The following is a 19,531-nucleotide window of genomic DNA, read 5'->3' on the forward strand; positions in this document are numbered from 1 at the left end:
TTCAACCAATCACAGGCTTGATGATGAGTCGAATCAAGTGGGTTACTGCTAGGCTGGAACAAAAATGTTCACCCTTTTGGATCCCCAGGACCAGGATTAGGAAACTGTGCACTATGTCAAACTGAATCTCTCCTTTCATCCTCTGTAGCTGCCCTGACGTTCAAGTGTTTACGGGACCAGTGGCCGGTTTACTGCAAAGTCATCCGCGAGAAGAACCTCTGCCAAGACATGCGCTGGTATCAACGCTGCTGTGAAACCTGCCGGGACTTTTACGCACAGAAGATGCAGCAGAGGAGTTGACCCTCCCCTCACCCCCTCGCCCCCTCCTTCCAGGGGCGAACTTAGGTGTCATATCCTATTTATGTATATCAAGTGCACTTATTCCAACACGTGGGATGGACAGAACACACCTGTTTCAACCTAACCAGCTGTAGATTATAAGCACTGTAAATGTGTCATTAGTACGTTGTGTTATTGGTATTGAGTCCATACCATGTCATGTTATTGGTATTAAGTCCATACTATGTCATGTTATTGGTATTGAGTCCATGCTATTGCCATCTTTTTGGTATTGAGTCGATACTATGGGAATGTTATTGGTATTGAGTCGATACTGTGGTAATCTTATTGGTATTGAGTCGATACTATGGTCATGTTATTGAGGTTGAAGCGATACTATGTCATGTTATTGGTTTTGAGTCGATACTATGGTCATGTTATTGGTATTGAGTCGATACTGTGTCATGTTATTGGTATTGAGTCGGTCTAAGCACATCTCTTTTGAGGTTGTAATTGTTGACCAGCCTTCACCTGGGATCCGTTGAGCTGATATACTGTAGATCTACATAAGGATCCAACTCTTTGGTGTTTTTGGAGAAGTTTTTGTTTTTAATCATGTTAATTCATGCTAATATTTTGTAAATGTCTTACCATTTTCCATACTGTATTTGTTCTGATTTATCTTCATTAATATCACATTGAAAATCAGGCAAAATCCATCAAGGTATACCACTTGTAGTTTCCATAAATTTAGTTAACCCCGTATAATGTAACCAATGCAATAGTGCCAAAAGTGCAAACTACAAACTTCATTAAGCGTACCATCGGACCTAGGTCTACTGGTTTCCTATCAGTTTCTTCCCCCAAAAAAACAGAATGTCCCGCACACTGTTTATGCTCCCAGGTACCACGGTTTATCGGACAACATTTCCATCTGTAAGGATCTTCATCAGGTCAAAACAACCAGACAAAACGACCTGACGAAGATCCTTATGGATGGAAACGTTGTCTGATAAAAGGTGCTATTTGGGAGCATAATCAGTGTGTTGGACTTTCTGTTTTTTTTCTTCTCAAGTTTACTTCTTTAGCCCAGCACAAACATTTCTATATATTTCAGCATTGGTGAACTTCATGCTATCTGCTTGGTATAGCCACTGCTGAGACTTTGGCTTCCAGCCGTGAGTAATTACAATGACGTTCTTGTCCTTCGTCAAGTTTAGCAAAAATGTGGTTAGAGACACAAATGGTACTGTATGTTTAATCTATCTCAAACAGAATTCACAATACTGTCCATTTAGAAGCAATACTGAGAGCATTAACAGCTGCAAAGACTCTTACGTTTGATTGATATGAGGTTTTAGGGTTTAGGGCTTTCAGCTCTTCATTTGCTTTGTACATGTTTGGCTTAATGTCGAACACTGTAAGCAACAACGTGTCTTTGGAAGGATTTGGATAATTGATGATACTTCTAGTAACGACAGCGAATATATTCTTGTTATTAACGCTCTGTTTATGTGGTGCTAATTAGTGTACTTGAGTGAACTTTTGGATATCTAGGCATGAACATAAAGTGTTGCCAAATAGCCGAGGCTTGCTTAAAGTTGGAGAAAATACCTTATTGTAACATTTATTGAATTAGTCTATGTCTATGCATATGTTAACAATAGTGCTGGCCTTAGGATCTGTTGGGACTGAAACAATTGTGTGGAGAGCTTGAGGACACACATCTTTTCCTGTCAAATTTAACATTGACATCAGGGGTGTGTTCAGTGTGTCACATAGCGGTCTTCAACGGAAATGGTACTGTACTGAACGACCAGTTGAAGAATGGTGTATGGTGTGTGTGCTGCCTAAAACCAGATCTTTTCCATGATAAGGCCAGACCTTGCTCGACATTGCGGTGCCAGGTTTGTCCCGCAGTCTTGTGAGATTGTATGGTGTGTGTGGTGTGCTGCACGAGTTTTGCGATTTAAAATGGTCACACACACATATTGATCGGCCCACACGTATATTGATCAGTTCACACCCACATTGATCAGGCCACACCCATATTGATTAGGCCACACCCATATTGATCCGCCCACACCCACCAAACGGGAGCAAACATACCTCAGAGGCTGTTACGGGAACGCTGTGCATCCCTTGGGGGGAAATGTAGTTCAGTAGCAAACGTTAAATCGAACTGAATGCATCCCAGTTACGCGCACGGATCTCTCCAAGTTAGGATTTGGATCTAAGTGTCTTCAGGAGGGTTTCTAAGGGGAAATTATATTCCGTTTTAAATCACATGAACTGTATCGATATTTCAAAATGTGTTTCAAAATCACTAAAGGGACATTATTTAGTCATATAGTAGACTATCATCCATATTTCCGTCAAATAGTTAGTACAGTGTGGCCAACCTTGGTTGTGTACACCAGGATGAGCCCACGGCTGTCTTGTATGTTAAAGTCAATGTTAGAACGACAACATCTGAACAGCAAGCTGCTTCACTAGAACAATCTGCTGTACATCCTATTCACACAACGATGACCGTTTCTAGTGTACCACTCCACGGCCCTCTACTTGAATAGAGATAATGTAGAACTAAGAAACACTGTACATGTTTACACTGAAGTACTGCTGCACTGGTATATGGGTTGGCTCCGGGGTGAAGTATCCCCTAGGTACTGTTCCTAGGACCCTAGATCAGCATCTAGGGGCAACTTCACCCTACTCTGGTTCCCATGAGCCCTCAGTCTAGGCGTCACATGGGTGCAAAAAAATACTGCTTGGTTTACACCTTCTGTCATTGGCTGAAAACAAGTTGAAGTTGAGTGTCGTTGAATTGAATTAAAATTGACATTTTATAGCACTGTTAAGGCCGTGTCATTTTTTAATGGCTTCCTACATACCCGTGTGTCGCGTTGTCTCATAATGTCTTGCGGTTGTGTAGGAGAAAAAACTGCCTGCATATCATGTTCCTGAGAAAATAATAAAATAGATTCTCCATTATTTGTTTGTTCCTATGGTTTTATGTCACATTGTATTCCTTGGATTTTTCCTTGAAGGCTAAAAGTTGTCCTCAAAACAAGTATATAAATAAATACAAATTGTAAGCCTCATGCTTTACCAAGCATGAGCCTTTATGAGCCATAACGGGCCACTGATTGTTGCTCCTAGATCAGGCCTGTCAATGAACACAATGAACTATACAGATTCTTGACTTCTTTTTAATGTGTCTCAAATTCAGGCCCATTTATACAAGGTTACAGCTTACCAGATACCACTTGGAATTTTGGTCCCGGTCTGGTTGCCTAAACCAGATAATTACCATGATAAAGCCAGACCTTGTTCGACATTGAGGTGCAAGATTTGTCCAGCAGTCGCCTGCTATCAGGGATATAAACTATCCCACAAACCTTTAATTTATTCTGAGTCTGCTTCAAATGGTGAAACTTTGTGTCATGACGTTGGCCTGGGGGTAGGTTTATGACAGTCATAAATACCTCTCCGCCTTTTTCCTCTCTCTACCCTACTGATGTGACATTTGAAAATCCCTTGGTTAACATAGAGATTCTGGGAACATCAGTTGGTGGGGGGGGAATTAACATATTTTGGTAATCCGACCAGTTGAACATATGGGTATGTACTTAATGAATATGATGTCAGTTTGGTTGTCATCTGAGACATTCTCATCAATGATAAGATGACAAACTCTACATTTGAAAGTCTACACATTAGAGTTATCAGATTCACATGGAATTGTTGGGCAATTTAAATGTTTGAATATAATATTATTGGTGAAAAGATTAAATGTAATTTTAGCTTCCAAATGAGAGATTTGGGTTTTCATAAGGTTAGGGTTCTGCTCAATCACTGGCCTGCCCCTGTGAAGAGACATGGGTTATAAAACGCTGAAAAAACACCCTTCTCCCTCCACTATATAAAGCCTTGACGAAAATGTAACCTCCTGTTCCGAGGATGTGAGGACGACGGTCCATATGTTCTAGGGCACTGCATCGCAGCGCTAGGCCCAGGCTCTGTCGCAGCTGGCCGCGACCGGGAGGTCCGTGGGGCGACGCACAATTGGCCTAGCGTCGTCCGGGTTAGGGAGGGCTTGGCCGGTAGTTGCTGGTGTGTCTCATCGCGCACCAGCAACTCCTGTGGCGGGCCAGGCGCAGTGCACGCTAACCAAGGTCGCCAGGTGCACAGTGTTTCCTCCGACACATTGGTGTGGCTGGCTTCCGGGTTGGATGCGCGCTGTGTTAAGAAGCAGTGTTGTTGGGCAACACGGCCACCAACCTATCGAAGCGCAGCTCAGAGTAAATATTTATTGCATTTTCCTTTTCCAAATGGCCGGTAATTTAGAATGCATAAGATACTGTATTTACGATAGAGTTCCTGCCTACAGTCCGATAGACACATCGCTTCTCCCTTTGTCTTCCCGCTCTTTCACTCAAACCCAACCCCCTTTTCTTCGTTTAACCAGCTGTCATATCTGTTCCGTCCGCTAGGGACGTTTTACTTTATGACATAATTTGTAATCAGGGTATGATTCATTCTGTGTAGATGTAATTCTGTGTGATTAGTTAGGTATTTAGTAAATAAATAATTAAACCCAATTTTGTATTGCTGATTCAACTTGTTAGTCAGTGTTCGTGAAGAAGAATTTACAACTTTCAGATGAGACTGAAATAAGGTGACGATTAATATTGACTGCTAATGATGTAAAATATGACTAGGTCTTTAAGAGTTTATTCGGAAGATAACTGATCTATGAATATTATATTGTGGTGCCCCGACTTTCATTACATTTACATGATTCGCTCAATCAGGTAATATTAATTACGGAGAAAGGATTTTATAGAATAGCATGTCATATCATTTAATTCGACATAGCCAAAGACATGACACTTTGGATCACTGGAACATATCAATAACCGAGATATAACTGCTGTGGATTTAATAAGACTACTACAGTTTATTACTTAAGGGAAAAAAAGTCTTACATTGTACAAATCTTGCATTGTATTGCATAGCCTATGATACTTATAGCAATTTCCCAATATTGTACTAGTTACAGCCTAATCAAGGGCTTGATAAATGTTGATCAGTTCGATCAGTGAATCAGCTGTGCTCCTATTGGAATAGATCAACTAAATGTAGAGGTTTGGGAAACACTTACTTATATAAATATCACACCTTAGAGCATTGTATTAGCCTAGCATTAGACAATACTTAGGTGTACAGGTGTCTGTTACCTGGGGTATGACTCCACCATCTCACCCTGCTGCCTGGCACCGTTGGTTAGTTCCCATCACAAGAGGTCAGGTTGGGTTACACACACACCCCTGCAAAAGACACCTGCTCATAAATAGAGGCTCATCAATAATTCCTGATCGTGATGGAGGCACCTTGTGTAGCCTCGTGTGTACGGACCAGAATTGCGTTCAACAAGGCAAACAGTTTGTGAACGTAGACCTGGTTGAACGCGTCTCAGCTCCTGTAGAGCTTCGGGCTAAAGAGGACCTACGATGGACATCTCGGTTCTGCCCAACAACAACCACCCGGAAAAGTTATTTCAGCTGGACGTGGGGATGCTGCCGGCCACCCACGGGATGTTCCAGGTCGAGGCAGCTCTGTCGGGGCAGAGGCAGTGGAGTAACCAGGTTTATCAACAGGTAGGCCATCTTGTCTCTGTCCGTTAAGTCTAGTAGACTTTCACTGTTAAAGGCAGGTACTCACGTGATATCTAATGGAAGGCTTGTCTGCTTGGAGTGGCTTGGTCATGTAGATTCAGTATGTATTTAAAGGTGTGAATACCTCTGGCTCAAATTTAAGTCTAACTATAAGGACAGCACAATCTTGCACCTAATCCAAACCATTTAGGTGAATATTTTCAAGCCAAACTCAAGAGGTGCTTAAAATCTTTTTAACTAGGCTAATTGAATTGAATAGTAATTTAAAATGCTCATCGTCTTGCCGTTATTTCAATAAAGGAATATTTGATTGATGACGTATTGCTGTAAGTAACAGTGTTCTAGTAAAATACACATGAAAAGATAGGCCTATTTTATTTGTGTGTAAAAACGAAGATGTACTAAAATAAGAGGAGCGCGTTACTTTCTTGACGCACGCAACGACCGCTATTGACTTTCATGATTAATAGTAATGAACGGTCATAGTGAAAAGTTATTGCATCGCTGTTCCATCATCATAGTTGCCAAAAGATCACAAAGGGTTTACACATAATAAACTGAATTTATTTATTTTTTTTGAGTTGCAGACAACTGTGAATTGATTGATTCAGTCTGGATTCGTTCTTTTACAAAATGTATATCCAACTCTCATCTTTGTTTTTTTTTAAGTCAATGTGGCTCCCTAATTAACCACAGCTTCTGGTTGCAGTAGAATCATGAGTCAACAGGAATGAGTCAGTCATTGGAGTTCAATGAGAATAACAAGTGAGCTTATCAGAATTGGTTAAGGTCACAGTTTCTCAGTCTGTCCATATCTCTTTTTCTGCATGTTACACAATTAATTGATGAACGAAAAACCTGTGAATCGTTTCATCATGATCTAACGCAAATGCTCCATCGTTTAATTGCTGCTCCAAACAAGGGAAGAAGACGGATCATTCCGGCGTCTTTTTGCGGTGAACACACAGACATGTAGGAATATTCGTGACTTTGACTCACCTGTGTATATGCATTACGGATACATTCTAGGCCATGTATGAATACATGGATAACCTTTACTAAAGAATACTGCCACAGGGAGCCGTGATATGTTATAACTGACAGAGCATAAACCATCCACTCTGGGAGTAGGAGCATTATTTCAGTCAGCTTGTTGCATCTCACAAGGCTGGCCAAGTGAGACTTTGTTAGGTGTGATAGAAAGGCACAACAAATGCATTATGCACAGCTGGTTTAAAGAAAGTAATAACAAAAGTGTGTATCCACTTGTTTCCCCTAGTAACATCCCGAAATGGACAGGGGAAAACACTGTTACCACAGTCAAAATAATATATAAAGACAATTCCCTTTTTCTACTTTTTTTCTACCTCTCTCTCTCCATCTCTTTCCTCCCCCAGAGGGAACGTAGGACTGTGAGTGACAATAGGCCTGCCCCGTCCCCCGAGGGCAGCCCTGTGGTGTTTGTGGACAGATACCTGGAGAAGCACATCACGCTGCACACCTTGAATTCCAAGATCAAGAGGAACCCTCTGTACACAGACATAAGGACTATAGACATGGGGGAAAACCAGAAGTCCAAACCCTCCTGGACCATCCAGGAGTTTGACAGACACTCAATCCACTCCAACCTGGCAGGCTATCTAAAGGTAAATTGAAGACTTTAAAGGCAGGCAGGCAGACAGGTAGACAGGCAGGCAGGCAGACAGGCACACAGGCACACAGGCACACAGGCAGACAGACATACAGACAGACAGACAGACAGACAGACAGACAAGCAGGAAGGCACACAGACAGACAGACAGACAGACAGACAGACAGGCAGACAAGCAGGAAGGCAGACGGGCACACAGACAGACAGACAGACAGACAGACAGACAGACAGACAGACAGACAGACAGACAGACAGACAGACAGACAGACAGACAGAGACAGGCAGGCAGGCAGGCAGGCAGACAGACATGAAGGACAGACAGACAGACAGACAGACAGACAGACAGACAGACAGGCAGACAAGCAGGAAGGCAGACGGGCACACAGACAGACAGACAGACAGACAGACAGACAGACAGACAGACAGACAGACAGACAGAGACAGGCAGGCAGGCAGGCAGGCAGACAGACATGAAGGCAGACAGACAGACATACATGAAGGTAGGCAGGCTGGAAGGCAGGCAGACAGACAGACAGACAGACAGACAGACAGACAGACAGACAGAAAGGCAGACAGACAGGCTGAAAGACAGACAGACAGGCTGGAAGGCAGACAGACAGACAGGCTGAAAGGCAGACAGACAGACAGGCTGGAAGGCAGGCAGACAGAGACAGATAGGCTGGAAGGCAGGCAGACAGACAGGCTGGAAGGCAGGTAGACAGACAGACAGGATGGAAGGGAGACAGACAGATCGGTTGGAAGGCAGACAGACAGGCTGGGAGGCAGGCAGACAGACAGACAGGCTGGAAGGCAGACAGACAGACAGACAGACAGGCTGGGAGGCAGGCAGACAGACAGGCTGGAAGGCAGACAGACAGACAGGCTGGGAGGCAGACAGACAGACAGGCAGGAAGGCAGACAGGCAGGGTTTAGATTTGCAATAACGTCAGGAATAGTAGATCAGTTCCAAGAAATAGAGCATGTTTTGGATATACAGACTTTGTCACTGTCACACAAAGTCACATATGCCAACTAAAAGAATTTAAGATATCGCAAATTTGGCAGCGATGTCTCCTTCTCTTAGACCTGAAGTAACTGTCTCCTGAACCACAGAGGCTGATAATGGAAGGCTACATGGCAGTTGACCTTAGAATAAGGAGAGCTGGAGGTGACAGCATGGGATCAAGTCCATGCAGACAGTATTAAATGCTACATATACACATCCACAGTCCAAACCTACACACTACTAGTGCCTGGAAAACTTCACAGCACCAATTGTTATCCCTTTGATGTTTGCTCCTGGCGGTAGCTGATTGATTATCTGCGATACGTATCCTTGAGCAAACTCCCACAGAAAGCTCCATCGTAACTCCATCAGGCAGCTAATGTTTCACCTGACCAAACCAATCAGCCAAGTGACAGCTGATATACCATCCTCAAAGTCCCCAACCAGGGCACTGCGGGACACGTCAGGGACTATGACTGTCACCCAAACCAACGCTGCACAGGCTAGCCGAAATCAAATTAAAAACTCTCAACGGGCACCGCCGACATCGCCAGCAGGGAGTCAGCTCTGCAATGAAGATGACAAGTGTAACAGCATCCAATTATTTCCCTGTGAAAAAGAATACAAAGCTGTCCTTTTTATTACTGAATCACAGAGCACTGAGGTATATGTTTTCTTTATTACTAAATCACAGAGCAGTGATCAATAAGTCAGACTTGTTTCTTTCCCGTCTCCATAATGAAATCAGAAATCCGGTATGTGCCGATGGTTTGATAGAAATCTGGTAAGTGCCGATGCACAGAACAGCGCAAACTGGCTGTAACCAGACTAGAAAGAGGAGTGGGAGACCCACAACTGAGCAAGAAGACAAGTACATTAAAGTGTCTAGTTTGAGAAACAGACTCCTCACAAGTCCTCAACTGGCAGCTTCAATAAATAGCACCTGCAAAACACCAGTCTCAATGTCAACAGTGAAGAAGCGACTCCGGGATGCTGGCCTTCTAGGCAGAGTTGCAAAGAAAAAGCCATATCTCAGACTGGCCAATAAAAATAAAATATTAAGATGGCCCAAAGAACACAGACACTGGACAGAGGAACTCTGCCTAGAAGGCCAGCATCCCGGAGTCGCCTCTTCACTGTTGACGTTGAGACTGGTGTTTCTATTCTGGTTAGAGACAGTTTGCGCTGTTCTGAGAAGGGAGTACTACACAGCGTTGTACCAGATCTTCAGTTTCTTGGAAATTTCTCACATGGAATAGCCTTCATTTCTCAGAACAAGAATAGACTGAAGTTTCAGAAGAAAGTCTTTGTTTCTGGCCATTTTGAGCCTGTAATCGAACCCACAAATGCTGATGCTCCAGATACTCAACTAGTCTAAAGAAGGACAGTTTTATTGCTTCTTTAATCAGGACAACAGTTTTCAGCTGTGCTATCATAATTACAAAAGGGTTTTCTAATCATCAATTATCCTTTTAAAATTCTAAACTTGGATTAGCTAACACAACGTGCCGTTGGAACACAGGAGAGATGGTTGCTGATAATGGGCCTCTGTACACCTATGTAGATATTACAGTACAAATCAGCCGTTTCCAGCTACAATAGTCAACAACATTAACAATGTCTACACTCTATTTCTGATCAATTTTATGTTGTTTTATTGGACAAAAAAATGTGTTTTTCTTTCAAAAACAAGGACATTTCTAAGTGACTTTTGAACGGTAGTGTATGCACATTTCTTCATTACTACAAATGTACAGTATAACATTGACAATATTATTGTACATTTTACACTGTAAAATTGAGCAAGTTACATGTGTATAATGCACAATGTCTAGTTTGATGTAGTGTTTAATTTATGATGTAGGCTATTGTTTTACTATTATTACAATAAAATCTACTGATTATTACTCATGTATAAATGTATAATGTATAAAGTACTTTTTTAAATTTAGAACTTACATTGAAATACATGTATTTAACTTTATAGCCTGTTACAAGACCATCTCTTTTGCTCACACTTTCCTTGAAGTGGATATGCTTACATGCAGTAGTCATTATCATTACATCTAATGTGACATAAACCATTATAACTGCCTATAACAGCCGACTTCAGCTCATGATAACTAACATGTCATGGAAGCTATACGTAGCTTTATCCATTGTCATTGAAAAATGTGTCATTACCTGTCGTCACATGTTATTACATACCTGTAATGACAGTGTCACAATGTTGTTGTTGCACTTTCAAAGTCTCCCTTTTTGTTTCAGGAAGAAGAAAAAGGACCACAGGATCTAGATTTTTGGTTGGAGGATCTCTACACACCTGGTTACGACTCCTTGTTAAAGAAGAAAGAAGCGGAGATTAAAAGGAACAGACTTTGCAAAATACTGATCTACGTCATTCTGTCAGTGTGCGTCATCATTATCATCATCACAGTGCCAATCGTAGTCACCAGAAATGTAAAGAAACCGTGACTGATTTGTAGAATCATGCCAAGGTGGGTCAAATTCTTTCAAAAGGTTTAGGATGTCTCATCATTCACTATAACATGTACATTAAGCTATATGTGTTTGAAACACGTTGCGTATTTGGGACTATTGTGGCATATTGTTCATACTCTCACATTTATGAAAGAAGACACTTGAACTGTCACGATTCACAAGTGCTTATTTAAGCAATAAGGCCCGAGGGGTGTGGTATATGGCCAATATACCACGGCTAAGGGCTGTTCTTAAGCACAACGCAACGCGGAGTGCCTGGACACAGCCCTTAGCCGTGGTATATTGGCCATTTATCACAAATCCCAAGGTGCCTTTTTGCTGTTATAAACTGGTTACCAACGTAATTAGAGCAGTAAAAATAAAAATGTTGTCATACCCGTGGTATACGGTCTGATATACCATAGCTTACAGCCAAACAGAATTCAGGGCTCAAACCACCCAGTTTATAATGTCTTATAAATAAGATGATTAGGTAAAAATGGGGATCCTGAGCATTTCACACCTGATTAACTAATGGATCATGATTAGTTGCTTATTTGAATCAGGTGTTTGATCACACCGTCATGTGCTCCGTAGTCACAAAGTGTATCAGCGAAGGAGTGCTGATCTGGGATCAGGTCCCTCCTGTCCATATAATCTCAGTCATTATGATCAAAAGGGAAATCTGACCCTATATCAGGACAACTCTGACTGAGACTCTTGTGAGTAGGGCCCCTGAAGGTTAGAGATTGTATGAGGTTGGTGCATGTGAGTGGGTCTGAGTATAGGCACTTGAATGACACTGAACATCATTGTTGCAGGTGTGTGGCCCCATTTCTGTTTAAAAGGGGTATAAGACCGCATTGAGATTCTCTCTTTGATTACAGGGCTGGTGCTCAGAGTTAGTCGTCTGTCAAGGTGTAGAGTAGCCTACTCCAGCACCAGAATTAATTGATGGTGCAGCGGTCTAAGGCACTGCATTCTCAGTGCAAGAGGTGTCACTATAGAACCTGGTTCAAATCCAGGCTGTATCACATCTGACTGTGATTGGGAGTCCCATAGGGTGGGGCACAATTGGCCCAGCGTCGTCTGGGTTTGGCCGGAGTAGAAATAATAGTTTGTTCTTAAAATAAAAATCTATTGAATAAACACTAGTAGCTGGAGGTCAGACATAGGCGGCATTCCAAATTGTACCCTATTTCTTATATAGAGCCCTATGGGTCCTGGTCAAAAGTAGTGCACTATATAGGGGACCATTTGGGACGGGTCCTTCGTTTTGAGTGTGCTGTTCTTGTTAGGTATATCTACCACATCAATTTGGTGTTCAATGTTTAGCTATCATTTCACAACATAACTTATGTCTTTTAAAAAATAAAGTCAACTTTCATTTTTACACAAAGAGTGTTCATTGTAATTGTTTTGTTTCAATTTTCACACATTTCCCTACTGTAGTAGCCTACAGTTTGCTCACTTTCAGTTTGACAAACTCCTGACACTATACGCCTATAGTACGATACCACGAGAGGGCGCCACAACACAGTGGCCCTCAAGGGCTCAAATCCCATACAGAACATTCTAATGCTGTGAAAATATGTGATTATGGAAATGTTGGTTAAATTTACTGTTTTGGATATAGGCTAGACTAGACTACTTGCTATTTCTATCTAGGCTTGTACACGTGCAAGAAAGAGTACGCTCCCAATCAGCAATGATAAGATGAATTGCAGTAGCGCCATAAATCAGTTGAACGGTTCAGTCAAGATGAAGATAAATATTATAGGCGACAGTCCATGCGCCACAGGTTACACCTGTATCTTACATGTTATGAAATAAGGTCTTAATGAGATGTATGGGTTTATGTGGTGTGGCAGAACGTCCAACTGATGTTGGCTCACTTTTCCAATACGGGTCTCATTCGGACGTCACCCAGTGAAGAGGAACAGATCGCTCTCTGTCTCGCTCCGCCCTCTGTCTGCCTGCCCAACAGGAAGACACTCTCCGGTTACTTCTTTCACCAATGAATATGCATTGGCTACTACTGATTGCCTGTGCCTGAAACGCAAAGAAATTAGAGAAGAGGGACGGAGGATATGAAAAGTTATTTACCCTGACGTCAATCTGTAAACAAAATGGCGAGTCAGGGGCGGATAAACTAGCTTTAGGTAGCATATACTTAGCGACAGTGTGCACAAATAAAACTGTATTCGTCACGTTTCAAGACTGAGGAGACCGTTCATATTTGTCAGCGGTAACAAATCAACTTGAGTTGCCTGAAATTAGTGGAGTTAACTTTTTTTTGTGGGGAAATGATTGCGCATGTAGAAACAATGTAGCCTATCCACTGGAAAGTAATGAAGAGTTGTGGTTACAACGTTGCTTTTCATTCGGACTGAACAGCAACTTCTGCCGTCGCCCTGGACATTACAAAAGAAGAAGCTTTTGCCAGCGACCTACTGTAGCTACTCAGTGGATATTTCCCCAGAACTGTAACATGACAGTCTACCGATACTAATAGATTATCTAGGGATAAATGGCTTGTTGGATACATTTTAAGGATGTTATCCCTGGAGGTGGGGATACACTCTTACCTTCAGGTACCACTACTCATCTAATGCCCTTCGCAGATGAGTGATAACCATTTATGGAAACTGCTCGGTGTAAAACAGATATATCAAGTGAGCACTACTCGGAGGATATATTTAGTTTATACCATATTTAATAAACTCTGAATTTTTATTCAATCATGGCCGTTAGGTCTAGAAGACCGTGGATGGGCGTAATTGTAGGTGTCTTTCTTGGATTTACAGCGGCGTCTTGGCTAATTGTCCCCAGGGTAGTGGAAATCAGTGGGAAAAGAAAGAAGTCGTCGATCTGCTCATACTACAGTAATGCTGCGGGCATCGGTAAAGTGGCCGAAATCATTGGAAGCACCGTAAGTAATGCGTTACGCAAAGACCCGGAGAATAACCTGTCCAGCCAAGAGGGCAGTGAAGAGGAGGAAGAGAGCGTTTACAAGACTGGTAACGGTAGTGGGGATGGCGGAGGACCTATTTCCAAACCTAGGCATTTTCTCTATGTCGGCGTCATGACAGCCAAAAAGTACCTTGATTCCCGCGCTGTGGCTGCACACAGGACGTGGACCAGTTCCATCCCCGGGAAGGTTGACTTCTTCTCCAGCGAGGGCTCTGAAACAGTCCCACTGCCCATTCCTGTCCCCGTGGTGTCGTTGACAGGTGTAGATGATTCATACCCGCCACAGAAGAAGTCATTTATGATGTTGAAGTACATGCATGACCATTACCTGGATAAATACGAGTGGTTCATGAGGGCAGATGATGATGTCTACATTCGAGGTGAATTCCCTTAATGAAATAGTTTGTCTTTCTCTTTTAAAATGTATAGGGCAGACTACATACATTCTTGGTAGTCTTTGAAGTTCATTGACAGTCATCTGTTTGACTCCTATTCCATCTAGACAGTAGCAAGTTAGCAACAGCTGGCGAAATCAACATTCATATGTCAACTATTTCAAACATTTTTCAAGAGCACTTGAACAGCTTCCCTCCAGGCATTGAGATACATTTTTGGGAGAGTATCCTCTCCGTATTGGGTATTGCTACTGTACAATGTTGCACTCGTGAAGCGTCATTGTTGGAGAGTCTTGGTTCCAGAAAGCCAACCCACTGGGCACAGACGGCAGTTCATCATCTAGTTTGAGTTGTCAATTAACGTGAAATCAACAACAAAAATGTCCCCATGTCATTGTATTTAGGTTAATAAAATACGAAAGTTATGTTGATGACTTTATTCAAATCCAATGTATTTTCCACGTTGATTCAACATCGTCACATTTGGATGTTTTGGTTGAAATTACGTGGATACAACGTTGATTCAACCCGTTTTTGCCCAGTGCGATGCCAGTTCATAACCCCCACCCACAACCTCTGTAGCAACATGTCTAGAACATTGTACTTCATACGAATTTCACACAGTAAGCATATTAGTTATTGGTTTGTGGATGTAACCTTAGTATGTACTTAAGAGACAAACAACGACCCACCTTAGTATGTACTTAAGAGACAAACAACGACCCACTGTGCACACACTGGTTAAATCAACAGAATTTGTCAACATACTGTGACATGGAATCAACAATGAAAATAAACTGGATTTGAAAAAAGTAATCAACCAATACTGTTTTCTTCTAATTTCAACCAGCGTTGTAAATATTGAAATTAGGGCAAAACTTCAACTTAAATACATTTACTTAACCTGATACATTGACTTAACCTGACTAACAAATTGCTACATCAATCTGATTGCAACATAATCATCAGTGCTATGTATATGTCAAAGGTTTTGAGATTCACACAATCATTACCTGAAAACAATGATTGATTCACGTCCAAGATCATTGATGTTTTCAGATTCACACAATCATTACCTGAAAACAATGATTGAGCGGAGTTACATAGTCAGGTTAATATAATAGTTTGTTTAAAACGCTTACATGCTTTGTAAAAAATAATGATTTCCCTAATAATCCTGTTTACATGCTACCGCAATGACCATGTTATTTTTGCAAAGACTATTTGATTCTGAGTTTGGACATATACATTGTGTATGTGAAAACGGCTTATATAATGCATAATTTCTGTTTTTCCAAACTCATTCCACTTACACATAAGAGGGACGCTGGCACTACCCGGTGCTGGCACAAATACACTGCGGATTAAACTGTTTACATGTCCCAATAGTTTGAAAGATGACTCAGAAAACCAGGTGTTTTAATCAGCGTATGCTTACTTTGATTATGACCTTACGCCGATTAAGATAAGCAGAGTAAGGTGTTTACATGACTAATGCCATACTCGGCTATAATCAGTTTAATATCGAATTATTAGTGTGCACGTAAACGTACTCGATGATAATGGATATGAATCAGTCATTGTTTTCGGGTAATGATTGTGTGAATCTCAAAAACTCAATGATCATGCCAAGTCGCAGTTGTATATGAGAGCTTGTTCTCAACTGGCCTACCTGGTTGTAAAGGTGTAATAATAATACAAAAAATGGACGTGAATCAATCATTGTTTGCAGGTAATGATTGTGTGAATCTGAAAACATCAATGATCATGGATGTGAATCATTGAGTATGTTTACATACACACTAATAATTCGATATTAAACTGATTATAGCAGAAGGCCGAGTATGGCATTAGTCATGTAAACACCTTACTCTGCTTATCTTAATCGGCGTAAGGTCATAATCAAAGTAAGCATACGCTGATTAAAACTCATGGTTTTCTGAGCCATCTTTCAAACTATTAGGACATGTAAACAGTTTAATTGGCGTTCCAGTGTTTTAATCAACGGGTACCCCAAAATATGCAATTTATAAATAGTTTTCACATACAAACTTTATACGTCCGAAATCAGAATTAAATAGTCTTCGCAAAAATAACATGATCACTGTGGTAGCACGTTTATTTTGTTTGGCGATTTTCACTAGCCTGATTTCAGATGTCTTTGTAAACAGGATTATTAAAGGAAATCGTTCTTGCAAAGCATGTAAACATTTGAAAACAAACTATTATATTAACCTGAATATCCACAATAATCACACTTTTGTGTACATGTAACCGTGCTCATTGTAGCCATGTTGAGTGGGAGCCATCCATGATGCTGGTGGTGTGGGAGCTCATGCCACTCCACTAGTGTATATTAACTTCCCACCGGGGCACACCACTGGTTGAATAATCAACGTTATTTCCATGTCCTTTCAACGAAATTATGTTGAACCAACTTGGAATAGATGTTGAGAGGATGTCTGTGGCCAGTGGGTTTTGTGTCGAAAACAATGAAGAGGAAGAATGCTGTTTGCTGTATGTAGAGTGTGGGTTGATAGTAAGGGCAGAGAGATGAAGCTATGTCATGTTGTGTATTTGTAAGTGGGTTATGCAATAGTTTAATGGATGGTGGTAATGTACCATTATACCATAACAAACAAAAGTGATCTTCTAAAGTATTGCAGGTAAGTATATTAGCCTGCCTACTGGCTACTACTATCTTTATATTAGCCTGCCTACTACTGTACCGACTACTAGCTTTATATTAGCCTGCCTACTACTGTACCTATTACTATCTTTATATTAGCCTGCCTACTACTGTACCTACTACTAGCTTTATATTAGCCTGCCTACTACTGTACCTACTACTAGCTTTATATTAGCCTGTCTACTACTGTACCTACTACTAGCTTTATATTAGCCTGCCTACTACTGTACCTATTACTAGCTTTATATTAGCCTGCCTACTGGCTACTACTAGCTTTATATTAGCCTGCCTACTACTGTACCTACTACTAGCTTTATATTAGCCTGCCTACTACTAGCTTTATATTAGCCTGCCTACTACTGTACCTATTACTAGCTTTATATTAGCCTGCCTACTGGCTACTACTAGCTTTATATTAGCCTGCCTACTACTGTACCTACTACTAGCTTTATATTAGCCTGCCTACTACTAGCTTTATATTAGCCTGCCTACTACTGTACCTACTACTAGCTTTATATTAGCCTGCCTACTACTGTACCTACTACTAGCTTTATATTAGCCTGCCTACTGGCTATTACTAGCTTTATATTAACCTGCCTACTACTGTACCTACTACTAGCTGTATATTAGCCTGCCTACTACTGTACCTACAACTAGCTTTATATTAGCCTGCCTACTACTGTACCTACTACTAGCTTTATATTAGCCTGCCTACTACTGTACCTACTACTAGCTGTATATTAGCCTGCCTACTACTGAACCTACTACTAGCTTTATATTAGCCTGCCTACCTCTAGCTTTATATTAGCCTGCCTACTACTAGCTTTATATTAGCCTGCCTACTACTAGCTTTATATTAGCCTGCCTACTGGCTACTACTAGCTTTATATTAGCCTGCCTACTACTGTACCTACTACTAGCTTTATATTAGCCTGCCTACTACTAGCTTTATATTAGCCTGCCTACTACTGTACCTATTACTAGCTTTATATTAGCCTGCCTACTGGCTACTACTAGCTTTATATTAGCCTGCCTACTACTGTACCTACTACTAGCTTTATATTAGCCTGCCTACTACTAGCTTTATATTAGCCTGCCTACTACTGTACCTACTACTAGCTTTATATTAGCCTGCCTACTACTGTACCTACTACTAGCTTTATATTAGCCTGCCTACTGGCTATTACTAGCTTTATATTAACCTGCCTACTACTGTACCTACTACTAGCTGTATATTAGCCTGCCTACTACTGTACCTACAACTAGCTTTATATTAGCCTGCCTACTACTGTACCTACTACTAGCTTTATATTAGCCTGCCTACTACTGTACCTACTACTAGCTGTATATTAGCCTGCCTACTACTGAACCTACTACTAGCTTTATATTAGCCTGCCTACTACTAGCTTTATATTAGCCTGCCTACTACTAGCTTTATATTAGCCTGCCTACTACTAGCTTTATATTAGCCTGCCTACTGGCTATTACTATCTTTATATTAGCCTGCCTACTACTGTACCTACTACTAGCTTTATATTAGCCTGCCTACTACTGTACCTACTACTAGCTTTATATTAGCCTGTCTACTACTGTACCTACTACTAGCTTTATATTAGCCTGCCTACTACTGTACCTATTACTAGCTTTATATTAGCCTGCCTACTGGCTACTACTAGCTTTATATTAGCCTGCCTACTACTGTACCTACTACTAGCTTTATATTAGCCTGCCTACTACTAGCTTTATATTAGCCTGCCTACTACTGTACCTATTACTAGCTTTATATTAGCCTGCCTACTGGCTACTACTAGCTTTATATTAGCCTGCCTACTACTGTACCTACTACTAGCTTTATATTAGCCTGCCTACTACTAGCTTTATATTAGCCTGCCTACTACTGTACCTACTACTAGCTTTATATTAGCCTGCCTACTACTGTACCTACTACTAGCTTTATATTAGCCTGCCTACTGGCTATTACTAGCTTTATATTAACCTGCCTACTACTGTACCTACTACTAGCTGTATATTAGCCTGCCTACTACTGTACCTACAACTAGCTTTATATTAGCCTGCCTACTACTGTACCTACTACTAGCTTTATATTAGCCTGCCTACTACTGTACCTACTACTAGCTGTATATTAGCCTGCCTACTACTGAACCTACTACTAGCTTTATATTAGCCTGCCTACTACTAGCTTTATATTAGCCTGCCTACTACTAGCTTTATATTAGCCTGCCTACTACTAGCTTTATATTAGCCTGCCTACTGGCTATTACTAGCTTTATATTAGCCTGCCTACTACTGTACCTACTACTAGCTTTATATTAGCCAGCCTACTACTGTACCTACTACTAGCTTTATATTAGCCTG

General features: G+C 41.2%; 3 protein-coding genes across 3 annotated transcripts in view; all 3 read left to right on the top strand.

Moving 5' to 3' along the window:
- Nucleotides 1-1,222, top strand: part of LOC139409835 (A disintegrin and metalloproteinase with thrombospondin motifs 19-like) — a 132,017-nt gene extending 130,795 nt beyond the window's left edge. Inside the window, exon 23 of the mRNA XM_071155220.1 lies at nucleotides 149-1,222. Within this exon, the coding sequence (XP_071011321.1) occupies nucleotides 149-300 (152 nt within the window). The 3' untranslated portion in view covers nucleotides 301-1,222. The remainder of the gene's footprint in view (nucleotides 1-148) is intronic.
- A 4,573-nt stretch (nucleotides 1,223-5,795) lies between these two features.
- LOC139409630 (major intrinsically disordered NOTCH2-binding receptor 1-like) lies at nucleotides 5,796-11,092 on the top strand. The gene is made up of 3 exons (XM_071155052.1): nucleotides 5,796-5,942; nucleotides 7,358-7,606; nucleotides 10,886-11,092. Exons 1-3 carry the CDS (start codon nucleotides 5,796-5,798, stop codon nucleotides 11,090-11,092), a joined length of 603 nt encoding a protein of 200 aa, XP_071011153.1.
- A 1,914-nt stretch (nucleotides 11,093-13,006) lies between these two features.
- LOC139408292 (chondroitin sulfate synthase 3-like) overlaps nucleotides 13,007-19,531 on the top strand; it is a 202,717-nt gene continuing 196,192 nt past the window's right edge. Inside the window, exon 1 of the mRNA XM_071152003.1 lies at nucleotides 13,007-14,451. Coding sequence (XP_071008104.1) covers nucleotides 13,842-14,451 — 610 coding nt within the window. The 5' untranslated portion in view covers nucleotides 13,007-13,841. The remainder of the gene's footprint in view (nucleotides 14,452-19,531) is intronic.

Source organism: Oncorhynchus clarkii, chromosome 5 (assembly GCF_045791955.1).
Source record: "Oncorhynchus clarkii lewisi isolate Uvic-CL-2024 chromosome 5, UVic_Ocla_1.0, whole genome shotgun sequence".
NCBI classification, from domain to species: domain Eukaryota; kingdom Metazoa; phylum Chordata; class Actinopteri; order Salmoniformes; family Salmonidae; genus Oncorhynchus; species Oncorhynchus clarkii.

Bases quoted from the DNA above. Each gene is read 5' to 3' on its own strand.
- LOC139409630 (XM_071155052.1), top strand. From the start codon at position 5,796: ATGGACATCTCGGTTCTGCCCAACAACAACCACCCGGAAAAGTTATTT. The intron at 5,943-7,357 runs GTAGGCCATCTT...TTCCTCCCCCAG, and splicing joins GTAACCAGGTTTATCAACAG to AGGGAACGTAGGACTGTGAG. The intron at 7,607-10,885 runs GTAAATTGAAGA...TTTTTGTTTCAG, and splicing joins ACCTGGCAGGCTATCTAAAG to GAAGAAGAAAAAGGACCACA.